Here is a 19,798-nt window from a genome sequence, read left to right on the forward strand (position 1 = left end):
GGGGTAATGTGGGGGCCTGGTCCTTCCAGGATCTATTGTTATCTGAGACAATGTTCTGATGCTGTGGTGTTCATTGTGTGGGTGTTTCCGAATTATAACAGATGCTGTATCTGTGTTTTCTCACCAGTTTTACCTGTTACAATCAATAAATGACGATCGGAGTTGGACGGTCATCCTGGCTCCGAGGGTTTATTGAGCACATGGTTATCTACTCGACTAGCGGTGCAACGCAGCGCACAGCGAGGCCGAGATAACAGGATTTGTTCGCTGTAACACCACCCTACATATGCGTATCCATATTGCCGTGCTGGTCTTAGTCAGTGAAGCGGCACCTTCTTGTGCTGCGGAGCGACCTCCTCCTCATCCAACATGGCGAGCGTGCGCGCAAATTCCTCATCCTCGTGCAGCTGCTTCTCCAGCTGCTAAGAGGAAGAGGGGGGGGGGTAGGGTTCAGAGGGGTCAGAGGCCAACACACCGCCCTCGTCAGACAGCATGGACAAGCCCTGCGGGGAACATGTGTCCCAACGGTCGGATAGACGCAAGCACGGTGTGCAGCGTGCAAAGGAAAGCCCGCTAACTTTGCTGCTATCTGTCCTGTGCAGCACAGCGTCAGTTGGATCCTGTTTGGTAACTTCCAACACTTGGGTTAGTAAAGTAATTTAACACCGAGTCACCAACCTGTGTGCAATTAACTGTGTGTATCAACTCCATAAGTGTAAAAACTTTGCCTTTTAATGCAGTCCTGTGTATGTATATATTTGTATTCATAATTGGTGGCAGTGTTATCCAGAGGTGTGGACTCGAGTCATGCGACTTGGACTCGAGTCAGACTCGAGTCATGATTTTGATGACTTCAGACTCGACTTGGACTTGCCTCATCTTTGACTCGACTTGACTCGGGACTCGAGAGCAAAGACTTGAGACTTACTTGTGACTTGCATAACAATGACTTTGTCCCACCTCTGGTGTTATCTGAACCGGTTTCTGGCGCCCATCCTACTCCTTCACCTACCCACAATGATTAGCATGATAAAGTATAGTCAGAAAACCCCCATTCCAATATGGCATTGAGAGGCCTGCGTCCAGCAATGGATTGACAATGGGCATTACAAAAATGCAGTATTATAATTCATAACTCTTTTTAAGGCTTAAGAGCCATACCTTGGAAACGTCATCTTGTGCAGATGTCGGCTCACTGGGGCTAAACGATTCATCAGTGCTGTCTGATCCCTGCAATAGCACAGTAATTTCATACAGTTACATAATATACTTATCATTGCAATTGGATTCATAACTCGGTGAATATTCCATGTCTGATCCCTGCAATAGCACAGTAATTTCATACAGTTACATAATATACTTATCATTGCAATTGGATTCATAACTCGGTGAATATTCCATGTCATAAAAAATTTCATGACGGCACAAATCCTGGTTTGCTAATTTCAATCATGGTCTACCTGCAATACACAAAGCATATGTAAAAAACAAGGCAATCTAAATATTGTGCCCTGGCTGAGTAAACTCAACAGGGATTATAAGTAGATGCAACTTAAAATGTCCCTCAGGTATTTCCTTTTATGTTAGGCTCACAACATTTTGTACTGCTCTTGTATGTAATTTCAGTAAAAAAAATTCTACATTTTTCTTACATCAACACTTTTTTTTATTGTTTGACGCATCTGTTTTGCTGTTTATCAATTTAGAGCCAGATCTCGCTTGAAAAAGAGACACCGCTTTCAGAGTGCTCTTACCTAGTTTAAACAGTCAATAACCAATGTATTGATCAATTAATCGGTAAAACACACCACCAGTGACACTTTGGCAATGCAGGCACAGCTTACAATCCAGATATCATGCGAGTTGTGGTGGTGAACACGGTAGACATGCAGGATAGAAAAATCCGCCGTCGCACCACCCAGTTTTAAACAACACAAGCACGCTGCGATTGGGAGGCAGCACTCACTGCTTTGCGCTTGGCCACAAGCGTGCGGTTGGAGCGCTGCACGGAGGTCGTGCCGAAGTATTCCGACACGGACGTGGGCACCAGCTTCACCGGCGACGGCTTCTTCTCCTCCACGTGCCGGCACGATGCCGTGGCAGCAGCAGGCGCCGGCTGGGGTTTGTCACCGCGGCGGGGAGACCGCGGAAGAGCCCTCGGCTCGCTCGGCTTATTCTTGGGGCTCGATTTGGGTAGCCGCGCGTGCCCGTTTGGGACTTTGCCGGATGCCGGTTTCGTTTTGCCCTTCTTCATCTCAGGAGAGGAACTGTCTTCATCTGGCCATGGAGAAAATTTCACGTTACACAGTGGGCGCTTTTAAACGGGCTCGCCAGATAAACTGCAGTTTCTCACTGGAAGTGTAATGTTTGTAATAATGGGTCTTGACACAATAAGCGAAGGGCCACTGATGAATGGATCGGATGGCGATAATACTCTGTGATCCACATGGTCACAATTTTCAGCCTTCCTATCTTACTCTGCTACGAGGACCCAAAAGTGCAAACTTTGATCGGCTGTGTAGACAATGAAAGCAGCTTTAATAATTAAAAACGCTTATTCAATGGCATATGTATTAGAGAAGTTATATAGTTACGTATATATTCGTTTGCTAATTTCCATACAATCTAATGAAGTTGTTACATTTGTTTTTCCTCACTTTTGAACAAGGCTTCAGAGACATTCCACAGCACAATACTGGCAGCCTGCAGTTTAGTGAGCAGCGCACTAAACAAACAACTAAGGTTCAAAATTCAGGGCTGTGGCCTTTTCTTTTTGTTCACGAGCAAAACGTGAACGCCTTTCAGTGCAGCCAGACGTCTGCTGTAATCCTCAGTGAGGGCCTTAACTCCCTCGACATCATAGCTGGTTTGGCCGTGAGAAATTGCAAAGGGTAAGTGTCCCTGAAGGTTTGATCATCCCCAACAGCCCTGGAAGCAAAGAGTTCACGGCCACTATCTGTTTGAGCCCACGATAAAGGGGTGCCCACGTTTATAGTACCTGCACTTTGTACTTTGCAAAACAAGACAATAAACATTTGCATTTACTCTGTTCATTTTTGTGAAGGGGTACGCACAGGGTGGGAGGAGTTGTGCAGATTTCTGGGACAAAGTCCACCATATTGACGCTTCAATAATAGTGGCTTTCACAACAGATCAGATTGCAAATGCTGCCCTGGCTCGGCATGGTTCACTCCAAATGAAATGGAGTCAAGCAAAAATAAGGAGTCTTCTTGATCTCTCTAAACACACATTCACTCTTCCCACAGTGATGGTGCAAGCCGCACTTGACTGCAAAGATTATATGAAGCAACTACTTAATTACATTACATTTGTGTGAAATAGTTAATGGACTAATTACAAAAAATTTCTGAGCGGTATTAGAATTGAGCTTTTAGGTGCATCCCCCATTTTCTCATGAAAGTGGGACCCCTTGGGACCCTCACCTTTTGTTTTGTGTGCTTATTCCTCATGTCAAACAAAGACAAAGATCCCCCGTATAGCCTTAACAGACTGTTGGGGCAAGTGCTGTTAGCGAGCACCTATGGAGGCCGAAACGGTACACGAAGGGGGTGGGTGGCCAGCACCACGCCCGACCGCCTTTGTCTCCCAAGTGGCGATGTTTACACATCGCACCAGGTACTCATTTGATGCTGGGTCGACCTAGGGGAGGCCCAGGACCGGTTCAAATAATCGCCACTCGTGTTGGCCATGAACGGGAATCGAACTCGGGTCGCTGGGTTCATAGCGCAGCGTAGCGCTAACCACTACACTACTGAGCTTGTTGGTGCATTCCCCATTTTCTCATAAAAGTAGGACCCCTTCAGCTATTTGGGACCCTCACCTTTTGTCGTTTGCTTATTCTTCACGCCACCACTGCTTTCACATACAATATTTGTATTTACATGGTCTTCAAATTCGACTGCATCTCAAGACATTATATAGAAACAGAGGGTATATTTATCATGTAGAGAAAGGGTTTAGTATATATTGGGGTATAGTGGCCGCACAGTGGTTAGCACACTAAGTTATGAATCCGTTGCACTAAGTTTGAATTCCTGATGATGGCTAACCTCAGTGGCGAGTCATATCTGAAGCAGTCTAAGGCACCTCCTCTTCACCAATCCTGACCAGTGTCAAGGTAAAAAAAAAACCACCACGACAGGCACAGCATGGGGAGGGCTACATCCAGCAGTGGATAGAGAAAGGGCTGAAAATTATTGTTTTAATTGTATTACAATACATTAATCGCTTTTCAAAACAAACAATACCAGATCCTTTCTGATACATCTGTGGTTATTCAAATGCATACGTTCAATTCGGCAGTCAGAGCTAAGTCCTTCATTTGGACATCACGATTATAACCACGTAATCAATTGCACGAACGTAACATGAACATCACCTTCTGACTACACAATCAAGTGTCAAAGTCAATCGTAACCTACAAATGGCCAGATATGTTAAACCAAGCGTGTGCGCACATCTACATTGTGAGCATACTCCAAGCGCACTGCTGCAGTGCCCGAGCCCACAGCAAATTAGGCAAGCAAAGTATTCTTATCAGTCGGCAGCCTTGAACTTAAACTTCAGCTCGCACACTCAAGCTGAACATGCCCACCATGACTGCCCAATCACAGTTTAAGGCATCCGACCGTAGACAACTGTAACCAATGGTGAGTATCGTAGCAACGACATTTATGTGAACTAAACAGAGTGTTTTAGTAATATTCCTATTTGCATTTCAATACGTGCTCTTTGTGTTACAGGAAGAAACAAAATTAAACGGTAATTTCATTTACCATAGTTATTCTTTTGCTTAAAGTCCTTCAACTATTTCTTGTAACTATACTTCATTTCCACCGATTGTTATCACGACGATATTATCCGAAAATGTGCTTAAAGTTCATAATTTCTTAATTTGACACTATACTTTTGTTTTTACAATCCAAATTGTGGAGACCTTTTTTTAAAATAACTGTGGAGATCTGTAGTGAAAGTACCTTCTTGCGCGACTTCCCCTCTGATACGAATTTGTTACTTTATTAATATAATTTCAGGGTATATAGTGGTATATATGTTCCTTTATTTAGACTTTAGTTTGTGACAGCTTGCATCAATTTCCACCGAATCAAATTCCTCTGCATAATACCAAGAAGTATGTACCACATTTTGGTACATACTTGGTATTTGGGCTCAACATAAATGAGCAAACTAAAAGTCACGTGCAACAAGTTTTCAAAATAAGTTTAAATATTTGTTGGATGAACTGAACTGGAAAGACATCAAGAGTATGTGCATGGACCTTTAGCAATTGCTGAAGGTGTGGCCGGGGTTCAGAATTTTTAAATAAAGCAGCGGACGAGTGCAGGTTGCAGTGCTTTTACAAAATTAAACTTGATTTTTAAAAGCAACATACCTATGTGCTCAAGGAATAACGTTTTTAATCAGTACATATTACCCGCTGTGATAGATGAATCACAAACATGGACACTGATGAAGGTTATAGAACACATTTTACGAGTGCGCAAATAAGCTTGGAGGATTTGTGTGCTTGGGATTACACTGATAGAAAACGGGTCAAAGGAAAAACACATTTTGGATGTAATTTTAGTGGGCTGAGAGAGGACTGATCACGAGAAGGGATGATGACTGATAGTTTTCATGATTACATCAACATACATTAAGCATTAGGGATAGCATGAATCAAAATAGTTGTGTATGTCCAAACATTTTGTAACTGACATTTCATACATATGAAAGTGCAGGCAAACAGCACGTAAACATCTCCTGACTGGAAAAAATAAATTAAATATACAAACAGGTCATTTAAATCATTTACAGTCTTTGCTTTGGCCTTGACCTTAGTGAAGAGGGAGTGAGAGTGGGTGGCGTGGGGTAATAACCATGAGATGACTTTTCTTTTACTGTAAACCCAGTTATCAACGTCGGCCTTGACCATGAAGCTCCGATGACGTACTTAACCCCGACTCCAACAACGTAGGTAAAATACTCTGTGCGTGATGAGGCCAGCAGCGACAACGTGGCAGACACCCGAAAAAATACGACTGCATTATTCACATCTCTCGCTGCCAACTAAACAAGTCACGTTGCAGGCAAACGCCACAAAAGCGTATATATGTAACTGCATACTTTGACGAGGCAATCAATGTACAGGATTCTGTTTAAGTCTGGTCCATGAAGGCATTATAAACTCGGTGTTGCAGTTGTATAGTGTACATTCTGCCCATCACTCGTTAACTTAAATATCCCACGATGTTATCCTCTACACAGCAAGCAGACACACTATTCTAGATTTGCAGTTTTTCGTTACTGCAAGGATCCATACTCTTTGGTTCTTTCGGTAAAGTCACGTAGGTCAAATTTTTTAAATAAATAAATATGCCGCCCAAAGATGCTTGAAATAAATAAACAATCCCGCTATCACAAATACAATCACAATTTTTTTTTCACCTAGTGACTTTACCGAAAGAACCAAAGATTAAGCAGACACACCACAAATAGATATACTGTAGCTCAGTGAAAGATCGCTTTGTAGACAAGTCGTATGGCCTCTTCACACTGCGATACGTGCAAAAGTAATGCAATTTGATCAAGGTTGTGCCTACCAGAATCGGGGATGGTCACCACTTTGCTCGTCTTGGAAGTCTTGGAGGTCTTGGTGGCAGCTGAGGTCTTCGTGGTGGATGAGGCAGAACTGTGGCTTTTCTTTTGCGGGGGAATCTCTTCCAAATCCGAATCTACACAGCACAACGTGCGGGTGCATTTTGTTTTTGAGAATATACAGATGATAATCTTCAACCTTGACGTAAAATTAGTGATTATAACTTGAAAACCCCTTTTCCACTGGTTCATCCAAACCAAGCCAGCATGGGGCCCTCATGGTACAGGTGGTTTTCCACTGGCTATTTGCCATGCCAAGTTGGAACCAAACCATGATAGACTATAAACTAAACTATTTTTTATTTTACTAGGTAAGGCCCACTGAGCTATACAGCTCTTTTTCACAAGTGACTTGGCCACAAATTATAGCTCAACGAAGTGGCTTATCACATGGAAATTTATAGCAGCCGAATACTCTAAACGAATGTTTATAAATGTGGAGGTAAATACCAGAGGACCCGGAGAAAAATCCACACGACCACGGGGAGAACATGCAAACTCCAAATATACAGGCGTCAGGATTGGGATCGAACCAACGACCTCCGCCATACCAGATGAGGGAGTTAACATCTCGCCACTGTGAATCAGACATCTGAATCTAGCACGGGGCCAGGCAGGGGCGCAGCTAATGACACTCTCATTGTATGTCACGTTAGTCAGTACACTGGGAGGACACAGTGTCATCCCACATGCGTCTTGAATAGTTCGTTGCATGTGACGTCAGCAGCATGGCTTGGATTCTGCAGTGGAATTTTTTTAGCAACTCCTGAGCTGCGCTGGGTTGGCTCAATACTGCCATGGCACAGCTCAGTTATACAATGAAAGAGAGATACAAGGCAAAATCAAGGAGCAGCAATTTGGGAACACGCATTGTTGAAAATGATTATGATATTCCAAAGACCATGTGACTCGAATTCACAAATATATGACGTATTTCACACAGCTCATGACGAACACATGACTGAGTACGTCTATATTGCTTCGGCCCATAAATGTTTCACCATCTGTTTGGCTATGCCAAGTAATAACTCCAAATATGATTTCACGATCGTCTATTGAGCCTAAAATAAAACCTGAATTGCTAATAAAAGTAAATAAATTAATGTCACGATAAAACCAGCAAAGTGTGACAATGTTTAACTAAAGAAAGGTTCATGTGAACATTGTAAATGTGCCAAGATAGTTTTATTTAAACATGTTGCGGCCCACCAACAGAAGCAAAAAGGAATGCAAACACAGCCGTGCAGCTCTGTTTTATTTACACGGCCTCCTTTAACTCGGCCCACCACTTAATCTCGCCTTCCACTTATTGAGGACCAAGGGCAAACACTTGTGAAATGACATGCTTGAGGCTCTCAGCAGAGCCACTGCTAATTTCGGGGATACCCTATCTCATTGGGGCATTCAGTGTTTGGGTTGAGCACTTTAAGCTCCCACACGCCAAGGAGTCTGTAAATTATGATCAGATTGCTGGGCTCCGAGAAAGGGGAAATGCAGTCATCCACAGTAGTGTATTTTGGTTTTCGTAGGTTTGCAAAAAACACTCCACATCTTCCCCGCACCTCCGATTAGCGCGGTTGGCTACGTATGGTGCAAAAGAAGTTCAACATACATGCATATATACAACAGAAACATGATTTCAGTATGTAAATAACCCTGTAGAAAATGTGTTTAACTTGGATGGGAAGTTGCATTAGTGAGGGTGGATTTTAACTAATTAAATCCAGTTCATGTAATCATTAAACAAAGTTCTCCTCAATTAGTCTTCTAAGGCACAGCCAAAACAATCATCACGGTATTAGAAACATTGTTTAAAAAAACCTGTAATTTTCAGAGTATTTTGACCAATGACAGTTCAATCATTCACGGAAGCCAAAATGCAATAGGATTTTCATTCATATAACTTCTAAATGCGACCGTATCTCTAAGGCGCGAGATACAGACATAGTGGTAGACATATGTTATAGAAAGAGGCAGTCAGTCTTAGGCAAAATAAATAGCTGGTCCCTGAGGCCCAGTATTTAAGGACTCAGGCTCCGGTGAGAAGCTTACCCGAGTCTGAAATGATTCCACGCTTTTTTCTGGCCTTCTGCTTTTTTGTGCCACCCTTTATGTCGTCTTCATCATCATCATCGCTGTCGTCGTCATCACTTTTGTCGGCTTTCTTTCCACGGACGCGGCTCTTCAGCTGCAGAGCGACACAAATCGGACGTTCGTTAAACGCTGCCCGTACAGATCAAATGCCATAAGGAGGCAAGTGCCGCCCTAGCATCGTCCCAAGATAATAATAAAAAAAAAAACTTTTTTACTTACACTACCCAGTTCTAGTTCAGCTAGGTGATCATATAATGTGGCATGACCATTTCATTAATAACAATTTCCAGCGGCAGTTTTCCAAAATTGCAGTTTTTGCTACATTGTTCAAACTGCGTTTCATCACCAGATGAATAAACATTTAAGTAATGGAGACCTCGGTTCATAGCTTGCTGCTAATACTCATCACAGTGTGAATAGAGAACAAATACCTGGTGTATTTTTACTGCCTTCCCTCACTCGCTTAATCATTAAGCACATTTCCTTTAAACCGATAGGACTGTTTGAAAAATAGTGTAAATATTAAAGGCTTCTCGCCGTTTCTATTAATGAAGAGTAGGTGCAACGGTTTCCATTGACATAACCCACATGCACAAAAGTAAAATGTCCGAACTTAAATTAATGTGAAAACATAAACATCCCGTTTCCATGTTTTCCAACCTTCCTCAAACACTAAGGGCCATGTGTCCTGGTTTCAGTAAATATCCCTTCAAGATAATCAGGCATGTAACAATTTGGGGTTGCCATTCAGTTCAATTACCGATTATCTTTTGTTTCAATTTAACCATCTCATTTGTATTTGTACAGTGTTGTTCACTGTCCACTTAACAATGACACACCCACCATATGCTTCAATAAAAAAGAATAAATTCTCACACTCCCGATTCGATGCAAGTATCGCAAAATAGCATTAATTTATTTTACTCCATGAATTGATACATTCGTTACATGCTTTTACCAATGTTACTTTTTTCTTTATGGTCGTATGTAATTTTACAGCCGTTTGTCAATCCAGTTGGATGATGGACTCCTTAAGCCATCATAATATAGGTTTAAGCCCTGCCGGTCATTGGACCAGACCTCACCACACTAGTCAAGGCGAGTTGGTGACGGGGGTGCCTCTGACAGGTTCAGATATCACTTGCCACAGCCATGCACGGAAAATGAACAGAGATCATAACGCAGGGCGCAAACCACTGCACCAACGCACAATCCCAATTTGAATTCACAACTGAATATTTCTAACCTGACGTTCAGCCCCATTTGTCTCTGGAGTTTAGATTTTATTATGATGCTTCAGACAACCGAATTGGAGTGTATTGTTTAAATAAATCATCATAATCCACCAATCTAAAAAGCCACTGCCAGAAGACCTTCCCGCACTGCCAAAGATATAAAATTATTTGCCAAAAATAACACAGTTCTGTGGTGTTTTTAATGCCGTCATCAGAAATAATCATAAATACACGACACATGTTCTGCAGTATCCTGACACAGCAAACAATGTGGCAGAGCCTAGAGATTAACATGCCACTTCCCTAAATCACCCTAAAAATAATTTGATTAGAAAATAATACCCAAAATGCCAGATGTCTCAGACACAGCTGCCGTGGAACAACTCTTCTTAATGTGACTGGATACCAGAGGTGTGGACTCGAGTCATGTGACTTGGACTCGAGTCAGACTCGAGTCATGAATTTGATGACTTGCGACTCGACTTGGACTTGCATAACAATGACTTTGTCCCACCTCTGCTGGATACTAATTCAAATTAAAGGATAATACTCCGCAAAACTCAAATTTAAAAGGTTATATTCTTACCAAATAATTTTATCATCATCATAAGCCATAGTGAATCCACCACTGAATAAAGGCACCGCCATTCCTCACCATCTCATGAAACAATAATCCATAGAGCACCTGCACATTAGCCGGATCTCATCACTCCATCCTCGCAGTGGGATGCTACTTTTGGCTGCATTGGTTTGTAATGCATTGTCCCCCTTGTGATTCATAATCAGTATTTATCCTGGAGAAATCCGATGAGCTATGAAGCTCTTTTTCACAGATTCAATGAACTGGTCAATAATGCACGGTCACAAATCGATGAAATAATATTTTTTTTATCTTCAGTATATCCCAGTGACTGGAGAGGTCATGTAAACCCATTATACAAACATATGAATAGAAAACCAAAAACACCAATTTGCAGACATGTTCAATGCACATGAGCCCATGGATGGATATTAATCGATAAAATAATGCATGGTTATACCATTAAGTGTCATTATCCAGCATCAGTAGCTGAGTTGGTAGAAAAGTGGGGAACCCACCGAAAAGCATGAGAGTTAATATCCAAATTACTCTTTGGTTCTTTCGGGAAAGTCACGTAGAAAGATATTAAATTAAATAATAATAGAATACGCCGTTTCGATTGCAACACAAGCAACCATCATCATATATTTCCAAGTTTACTATGTTTGTTTTCTCATTCATTTGTACCTGATGATGGTTGCTTGTGTTGCACTCGAAACGTCGTATTCGATTATTTAATAAAAATGTATTTCTACGTGACTTTACCGAAAAAACCAAAGAGTAATTCTTGCAGTCACGAAAGCTTCGAATCTAGTTTAATATCCAAATCATGTTTCGATTTAAAGCTTTCGTGACGGCAGGGATTCATCTTCTTGGTTCTTTCGGTAAAGTCACGTAAATACGCTGCCAAGCTTAGCAATGTTCATTGGAGCGCTGTCTTTCCGACAGCTCTGTTTCTTCACCTGAGGATGGCTGCTTGTGTTGTGGCCGAAACGTCGTGAGAATTTTATTTTATCATGTTTTATTTTTATTATATCCCTTCTACGTGACTTTACCGAAAGAACCAAGTAGATCCAAATCATGATCAACCTAGCCCCATCACGACTCCTAGGTCCATTAATATGAGTATAACTGAGTGAACGATAACTTAGTGGGACATCAACAGTAGATATTCTGCCATAGAAATATAGAATATCTAACACTGGCTCAAAACAGTTAACAAAAATGAACAATGCTCGGCACTCGTTTGAGGATGGGACAATTAGACATTTGAAATTTGACCAACACCATTTAAAACGCAATAATTGGATGCTTTCTCTAGAGGACTTCGATGATGGGACGGTGGTTACCAAGTGTAATGAGGAGGCAGGCGGCCAAAATCCCTTCGAGGTTTACCGTTTTCCACCGCTGATAACGTCTACCTAACGGACTGCCTTATCGCTGGGGGTCACAGCTGCGTCACAGCGTCAACAGGTCTCCTTTCATTTACGGCCGCAATCATACACGTGCATTTCAAGCCAAAGCCGCTTACAACATTCAGCCCGCGCACACACACTGATGTGCAAGCAGTTTTTGGAATGTGGCTAGTGGAGGCATTCCTGCACCACTAGTGTTTGAGGTAAATAAACACATATATACAGGGCAGACAGGCAACACACAAGACAGTTCTGCTGAAATTCAGGAGCACACTCGTTATGTTGTGATGAATTACAAATTCATAACTGTTAACTGAGCTGTTCTGCAAATCACTATGGTAGTTTAACCATCCTCCAGTATGATCTAGGTTCTACAGCACAGGTAGGTGCATAATCTTCAGTCAACATGTTCTAAACTAGGTACATGGTAGTAGCACAACGGAAGCCATCAATCTAAAAGCTCAGGATTTACTCACCTGGTCTGTCCACACACTACTAAGAGCAGGGTTGACAAGCACCATGAAAGCCTGTAAGAATACACATATACTCTTCTATTCATCCACGGGGTGGGGTGGAGCGGTGGTGCAATGGTTGCACGCACTGCATTATGAACCTGGCAACTAGAGTTCAAATGCTGGCCACGGCTAGCATCCGTGATCTGCACTGGTCATGGACAAAATTCCCTTCATCAACCCGCACTGAGCAATGTGATACAGTATGGTTAAACAACCTCCATTCCCAACACAGGCCTTTATTCACAAGTGGATTAATAATAGGATGTAAATTATTGTTATTATTTTTATTCATCCACACAGTAGTCCTCACCTGCCATAAGAAGCCCAGTGGGGCATCACTCGAGTCTCCGTCGGAGTCTACGATCAAGTCATCCCAAAAGAAGGCACGCTCGCTCAGAGCTTGGCTGCAGTACCTCAAGCGGTTGAGTTGGCAGCAAACGCCTATGCCACTCTCCATGGCTCACTCTGTTTAATATATATGCATCTGCCACTTACATTAGCCCACCAATTTGAACCAACTCCAACAAATTTGGCTTCCCACCTTAGGACAAACAATATCGTATGTGCAGTTTAAAATGTGCCGCAACAGCTCCACAACTCCGTTGTACTGCGAAGTACGTTAAAATGTGGGCAGGGCAGATTTTTGCCCGTGGTTTTAGGCGATGGGGGAGCTGACAACATCTCTGTGGTTGCTGCTGGCTTCCTGTATTCATAATGTTCATGCCTTTCCCATCTGTTTCCAATTGACACTGTGTTTAGATGTAAACTACCACTTATTTAACACTATAGCATCTACCCTCTCAAAACAGCTTCCCTTACAAAGGATAAGATATTTCAAGTAATATTATTTACAAAAATTTAGTGCACTTGAATGTGCTTCAAACAAATGATGATATTTGTTGGGAGGGACGCAACTGGAAAACACATTTATTTAAGGTGGACCACAATTTTTTATAAAAGTAATTAAATATTCAGACTACCAAGAGCAACCTTGAGTGCTTTGAGGAAAATTTACTTTATCATGAAAAGCAACATCAACATGCCGAAAGAAAGTTTTCAATTATTGAATTTATCAGAATCTTTATTTTAGAATCTTTAGAGTGGAGGAATCCGATGAGCTATGAAGCTCTTTTTCACAGCTGTCCATTAGGCTTCACAGATGTCCATTAGGTCTCACAGATATCTCTATATATGTAAAAGGTAAATTTGTGATTATATGTGTCTGTTCAAAATGTTTAGCGTACTTCCCGACATTCAACAAACTTGAAATTTGCCATGTGGGTACTTTCCAGACTGTGCACCATGCAAAAATTATAAAAATAGACTTTTGTATTTTTTGGGGGGGGGGGGGGGGCACAATAATGCATATTTTTAGCACGGCAAGTGAGCTGTGACGTCACAACTCTGTCATGTGACCCGCGCATGTGTAGTGCTTAGCACGCTGCGCTACGAACCCGGCGACCCGGGTTCGATTCCCGCTCATGGCCATCACCGATGACGATTATTTGAACCGGTCCTGGGCCTCCCCTAGGTAGACTCAGCCTCAAACGAGTAACTGGTGTGCTGTGTGAACATCGCCACTGGGGAGACAAAGGCGGCCGGGCGTGGTGAATCCAAGTCCCGGGCGAAGCTGGGTAGTAAAGCTAGTCTATATATAAAAGGGAAATTTGTGAATGTGTCTGTTCGAAATGTTTAGCATACTTCCCGACATGCAACAAACTTGAAATGTGGCATATGTGTAGCTTCCAGACTGTACACAATGCAAAAAGTATAAAAATAGACTTTTGTATTTTGGGGGGGCGGGCGCAATAATGGATATATTTTGGACGCAAGTGAGAGGTGACGTCACATCTGTGATGTCACCCGCATGCGGCAGCGTCACGCAGTGTGCCTGCTGACGTCACCCCCCCCCCCCCCAAACCTCCGCGTAGGCCGTGTATTAATCCAAGACAAGAATCCAAGTCCCGGGCGAAGCCGGGTAGTAAAGCTAGTTAATGTATACTACCTGCCATAACTTTATGAATCGGAAACATGGATATCGACAAAGAAATGGAATAGAACCTGCAAAGTGTGCAAAAGAGAATGGACAGGTGTGTGCTTGGAATTGCAAAGAAGACAAAAAGAAGAATAAGTGGAATAATGGACAAACAGAAATTACAGACACCACATTGACTGAAGGAAAATGGACTTGGGCAGGACTTGAAAGAAGTGATGATGGCCAATGGTCGAGACTAAACCCCGACAGAACAGCCCTTGTGGATACGGCGCAATGAGATCTGCTCACATGCAGAAGCTATATGAATTGTTGCATGACAAAACCAAAAGGAATGATGACGACTTGAGGCTTTCATCCCACAAGAAGATAGCTTCCAGTTCATGCCAATGATGCCTGTGCTATACAATTAAACCATGACAGGTATTAAACCACAATTATAACAAAAATTCCTCTCTCACAATTAATACCAGCTTCACCATCAAGGGAATTCGCATAAATACATTTAGGGATTATTTTTGGCTTCGTATTTAAATAATGAAAGCCTCACAGCTATTTTCCATCAACTAAACGTGACAGGATAATAATACGACAAAGTAGATTTTTTGGTGATCTTCATACAGAGCATGCCAGGGAAATGTACAAAAATAAAAAAAAACTTAAATCTATTGGCCAATAAATCCAGCTTAAAATAAGCTAACTCAAAGAAATGTTATGATTTTAAATCTCAATACTGTAAACATTCCCAAAATGCAAGTGTTCATCATGTAGTAATGAACACAGAAAATGCTACGGTGCCTGTCACCTTATGGTGATTACACTGCTGAAAGGATGCATCTCGTGTGAGAATGTGTTTGCAAATGAACCCCAACATTTACCACACAGCTCAAGGAAGCAATAATGCATATTTCTTCAGTAGTAACCTCGATACAACTTAATGGAACCACCATGTTCTCAGGGTTTTACTTAAACCCACTCTTTTTTACCACACCAATTTTCCTTTTGTGATGCAAATTTTTAAAAGCCCCAGAAATAAAGGCTATAAGGGTTCATACATCTTAGCTTCCAAAACAAGAGATTGCTACAACTGACGCCTACTTTCTCAAGACAGGCACCAGGCTCGTAGGAATTATTTACAATTTATACGAAATATACACTATTATATTGAAGCTAATTACAAAGACGCGGCAGTACAAACAAGACAGAACGGGAAACAATATAAACTGGGTAGTACAAATTACGACTATATTAATCGATTCTTTAATTGAATCGCGAGCCCAAATTGAGACAATTCATCGTTTCGGGTAAACGTTCATACGTCCGATTAGCACGGTTGGCTACGTATGGTACGAAAGTTCAACATACATATACAGATACCTAGCAAGCAGGACTAATTAATTTTCAACACTACACACGACCAACAAGGGTCAGTCACAAGCTGTACTATGGAACTTTTACTAAGCAAACTGCACACTTGACCGCCGTGTTTTTGCCAATCAATATGAGCACCTGCAAGCACACACATCCGCAAAGCACACACGTACGCAAAGCACACACACACACACCGTCTCCTCCTTGTGCCTCTTCCCACTGGCTGCTTTCGTGGCCGTCTTCGTGACCGCCTTCGTGACCGCCTTCGTGACCGCCTTCGTGACCGCCTTCGTGTCTGTCTTCGTGACCGCCTTCGTGGTCGCCTTTGTTGCCTTTGCCACCGGCGGAGCTTTGCCTTTCGCTTTTGTCGCCGCTCGGCTGCCACCGCCACTGCTGCTGCTGCTGCTGCTGTTGCCACTAGCAGCGAGCTTCGCAGCTTGCGGTGCGAAAAACTTGCGGATGTCCTGCAATCAAGAGGTTCCCCCACAATGGGGATTATTATTTGTCACGAAAGTTCTAAAATTAAGATTGAATGGGGATTATAATTGAGCACCTGAAGAAAGCGCTGAGTTTACTCCACAGCATTTTAGATTTTCACTTTTTTTTTAAGTTCCTCAAGAATCGATCCATCAGTGGACAATAACTGTACAACATTATTGTATGTTTTGCTGTTTATATTTAAAATAGTAATTATTGCAGATAATGATTTGAATCACCGTTATGCAGGGCTTAATTTTTCAATCAATATTTTCTGGTTTGCTGGTAGCCCTGGAGATGACACTTGACCAGTAGGCACTGCCATCGTGAGAAGTACTGGATGGGGTATTCCAGAAGTGTAAATTTTACACGTCCCTGACCCAGGCAGTCCCAGCTGAGACTAAGCCCTCACATTTCATTGAGGCCATCAATCAAAACAGATGAGCTGGAAAAACATCTAACCTTGTTAAATAATGGGTAAGAACCAAGTAATCACCTGAAATGGTTAGCTCAGATGGTTGAAACACAAACTATAATGGGAAAAAGCATCACTACGGGCCCTCATGTAAATTGCTGGAGTCCATGGTCATATCATTTGTAATTCGAGGATTGGTGGTACGCGACTCTTCCAATAATCCATAGGGACATTTATCCAGTAATCAAGATTTTTTTCTGGACCTCTTCCAGACTACGCCAACCTTATAATCCAGAGTTAAGTGGCTCATTAATCGCTAAATCCACGGTACATTGGGGCCGATTAAAAACGCTTTTGTGGCCCGCAAACTGTGATCTGTAGAAGTGAGCGAGGCTAACACGGAACCGCAGGACCAGTTACAGGAAAGGGCGGAGTTTAGTTATTTTTATTTAGTATTTTTTTGTTTCGTATCAGCACGGCTATTCTGCAAAACAGACTAGCCGTGCTGACATTATTAGTTTTGTAGAAAGTAATTTTGCATTTAACGGACTAGAATAAAACATTTTGAACGTGCGAAATATCCTTCAGCATACATTAATGTGGCAGATGAGTAAAGCAAAAAAACTCAATTTTTATAAACCGCAAGTTTATCGTGGATGAATGTTGGTGCTCGTCACGTGACCGTGCTTCGCATGTTATCTGCAAAATGTTGGTGGATTCATGGAGACATCCGACTCTTTCGTCCCATAATCCGCGGCACACCGCATTGGCGCCAAGACATGTAAGCGCATTACGAAACTAACCTCCACGGTGCGCCGCTTATTACAGGACCTGCGATATGAAACCCCAATATCACCGCGGATTAATGGAGAGCTGCTGTACATCAGCAAACAAAAACACGACTCATTGACAACCTCACATGGTTAATGGCCCTTCCCTAAGCAGCGGCGTTAGCAAGTAATTGCAGGGCTGCACTTGTAAACGCCACCGCTGATAGCGTGCCCTCGACTACGAGGGAGTTCAAGAGCTTCCCTTTGGCCAGACGTCTTGTTTTGAGATGGTGGTGTGGGTGCACAGAGGTGGCGGGTGAGGAGGTTTAAGAAACTTGCCAATTATAAGGGGGATATAATCAAACCGGTGACCACTGCATTGGGATGCAAACATCAATACTACCAAACGGTTAAACGAATCTCAACAGATTGTTACGCGATACACAAATAGCTTCATCCAGAGCATAACGACTTATCCATACCATGTCAAATTAAAAAAAAACTATATAATTGCCTAAAATTAAATAATGAATCTCATGTATGCAATTAAGGATCCTATTCCAAATGGGATACACGATTCTAGATTTGAAACTTTCGTGACTGCAATGATTCATACTCTTAGGTTTTTATTATTTTTTATTTCTATTATTATTTCTATTACTTTTATTATTATTTTACCTACGTGACTTTACCGAAAAAAACCTAAGAGTAGGAAGGAATACACGATGTCAATGTTATTAATTCACGCGGAAAATGGATATCGGCTGAACGCGCGAACTAAACTCGACCCACGCCAACGTAGTTGAAGCAAAGTACTTCACCTAAAAGGATGGCGCAACGAATGATCTCATATCAGTGTCGTACGGTCACAGAATAACATCTCAAGAGAAGGCGAATCTCAACTCTCGCTTGATTGACACTAAAGGACTCCCGAGCAAAACGACAGCCCCTCGACCGCAACTCCTTGCTGCAGATACGGCCTCGCCACACCTGCCGCCACAACGATCACACCCACACCTGGTGAAACGTTAATTGCAGCAATTGTAAATGATTAAGTAACAAATACGCCAACAATAATCTGTCGCAGACATGAACTCGTGTTGCTAGCAAGGGGCGCGCATGTCACCAGAAGACAGTAACGAGCGCTGAGGCTCACGTTGGGGCCACGCAGCAACCACAACTGCTCCCCTGGCTGAGAGCGTTGCTGTAGTTGTGTATAGCCGCCTGTGTGTTATTCGCTGTAGCTGTGTCTGTATGTTGCTGTTGTTGCTGCTACTATCGTTGTTGATTCTCACCATGGGCCCAGCTGACGCGGGTGGGACCCTTGCCCCGGTTCGCGCCAAAACCACCTCGACGCGCATGCGCAGATGGGCGTGTCTACGGTGGCGCGGAGGCGCGAGGGCGCGTCTGACGCACGTGGAACGCGTACGCGTAAATGGGCGCCCCCTACCTAATAGGGGCTGTTGTATGTACGGTATAAATATTAATTAATGCGTTGATTTAACTTCCCACGTTTCTTTTAATATTGTGTTTGTAATGTTGGTATCTCTATGTAGTAATACGCATTGTTTAAATATTGTAAATTACGTTTTTGTGTGAAAAAGGGTAACTTTAGATGCTGTCGGAACGAATTAAGGCTTTAACGTGTATATTCGTGGGTCTTTCTGTAAATTCACGGAGATAGGTTAAAATAAAATAACAAAAAAACTACGACGTTTCGATCGCAACAACACAAGCGGTCGTCTTCCTGTTATTTTCTTTGAACCTATCCACGTGACTTTACCGAAAGACCCAAGAATATGAATTCCTGCAGTCACGAAAGCTTCAAGTCAACCTTTAACGTGTATTTCCTGTACTCGCTTAACGACCAGATCACTTAACGACCGGTTTCGTGGCACCAATTGCCGTCGTTAAGAGGGGTTCTACTGTAGATGTGAGCATTGTAAATACAGATCCGTACGTAGAGTCTTACGCTAAAGCTTGCTTGCGCATTTGGATAGTGCGAGTGAGAATCGATTCTTTGCCAGATACAGGATTTATACATGACACACAATTTTCATTAGCGTCGTTGTGGAGAATATAAATTAACAACATGTACCCTGTACATATCCCCTTTTCCGTATAAAAATCTAAAATCATTTTTATACGCAAATCATCGGCCCCACGGCCTTCTGGGAGTGCATAAATTCAGCTACATTTATTCACAACTAAACCATGGACCGGTTTCGACGCTTAGAGTTTCATGATACTTGTGT

At 42.4% G+C, this 19,798-nt stretch overlaps 1 protein-coding gene across 5 annotated transcripts in view; it reads right to left on the minus strand.

Annotated features, from left to right (window-relative positions):
* Positions 1–18,947, minus strand: part of RFC1 (replication factor C subunit 1) — a 38,292-nt gene extending 19,345 nt beyond the window's left edge. For 2 of the 5 annotated variants that reach the window (XM_078600912.1, XM_078600913.1), the window contains exons 1-7: positions 18,839–18,947; positions 16,076–16,345; positions 8,731–8,866; positions 6,624–6,755; positions 1,967–2,277; positions 1,162–1,230; positions 333–419 (exon numbers count right to left, since the gene is read on the minus strand). In XM_078600912.1, coding sequence (XP_078457038.1) covers positions 333–419; positions 1,162–1,230; positions 1,967–2,277; positions 6,624–6,755; positions 8,731–8,866; positions 16,076–16,345; positions 18,839–18,904 — 1,071 coding nt within the window. In that variant the 5' untranslated portion in view covers positions 18,905–18,947. Of the gene's footprint in view, positions 1–332; positions 423–1,161; positions 1,231–1,966; positions 2,278–6,623; positions 6,756–8,730; positions 8,867–12,827; positions 16,028–16,075; positions 16,346–18,838 lie in introns of those variants that run through there. The other 3 variants (XM_078600910.1, XM_078600911.1, XM_078600914.1) reach the window with 2 other exon arrangements.
* Positions 18,948–19,798: the final 851 nt, after the last annotated feature.

This window comes from Lampetra planeri, chromosome 15 (assembly GCF_965212315.1).
Source record: "Lampetra planeri chromosome 15, kcLamPlan1.2.h2, whole genome shotgun sequence".
Lineage (NCBI taxonomy): Eukaryota > Metazoa > Chordata > Hyperoartia > Petromyzontiformes > Petromyzontidae > Lampetra > Lampetra planeri.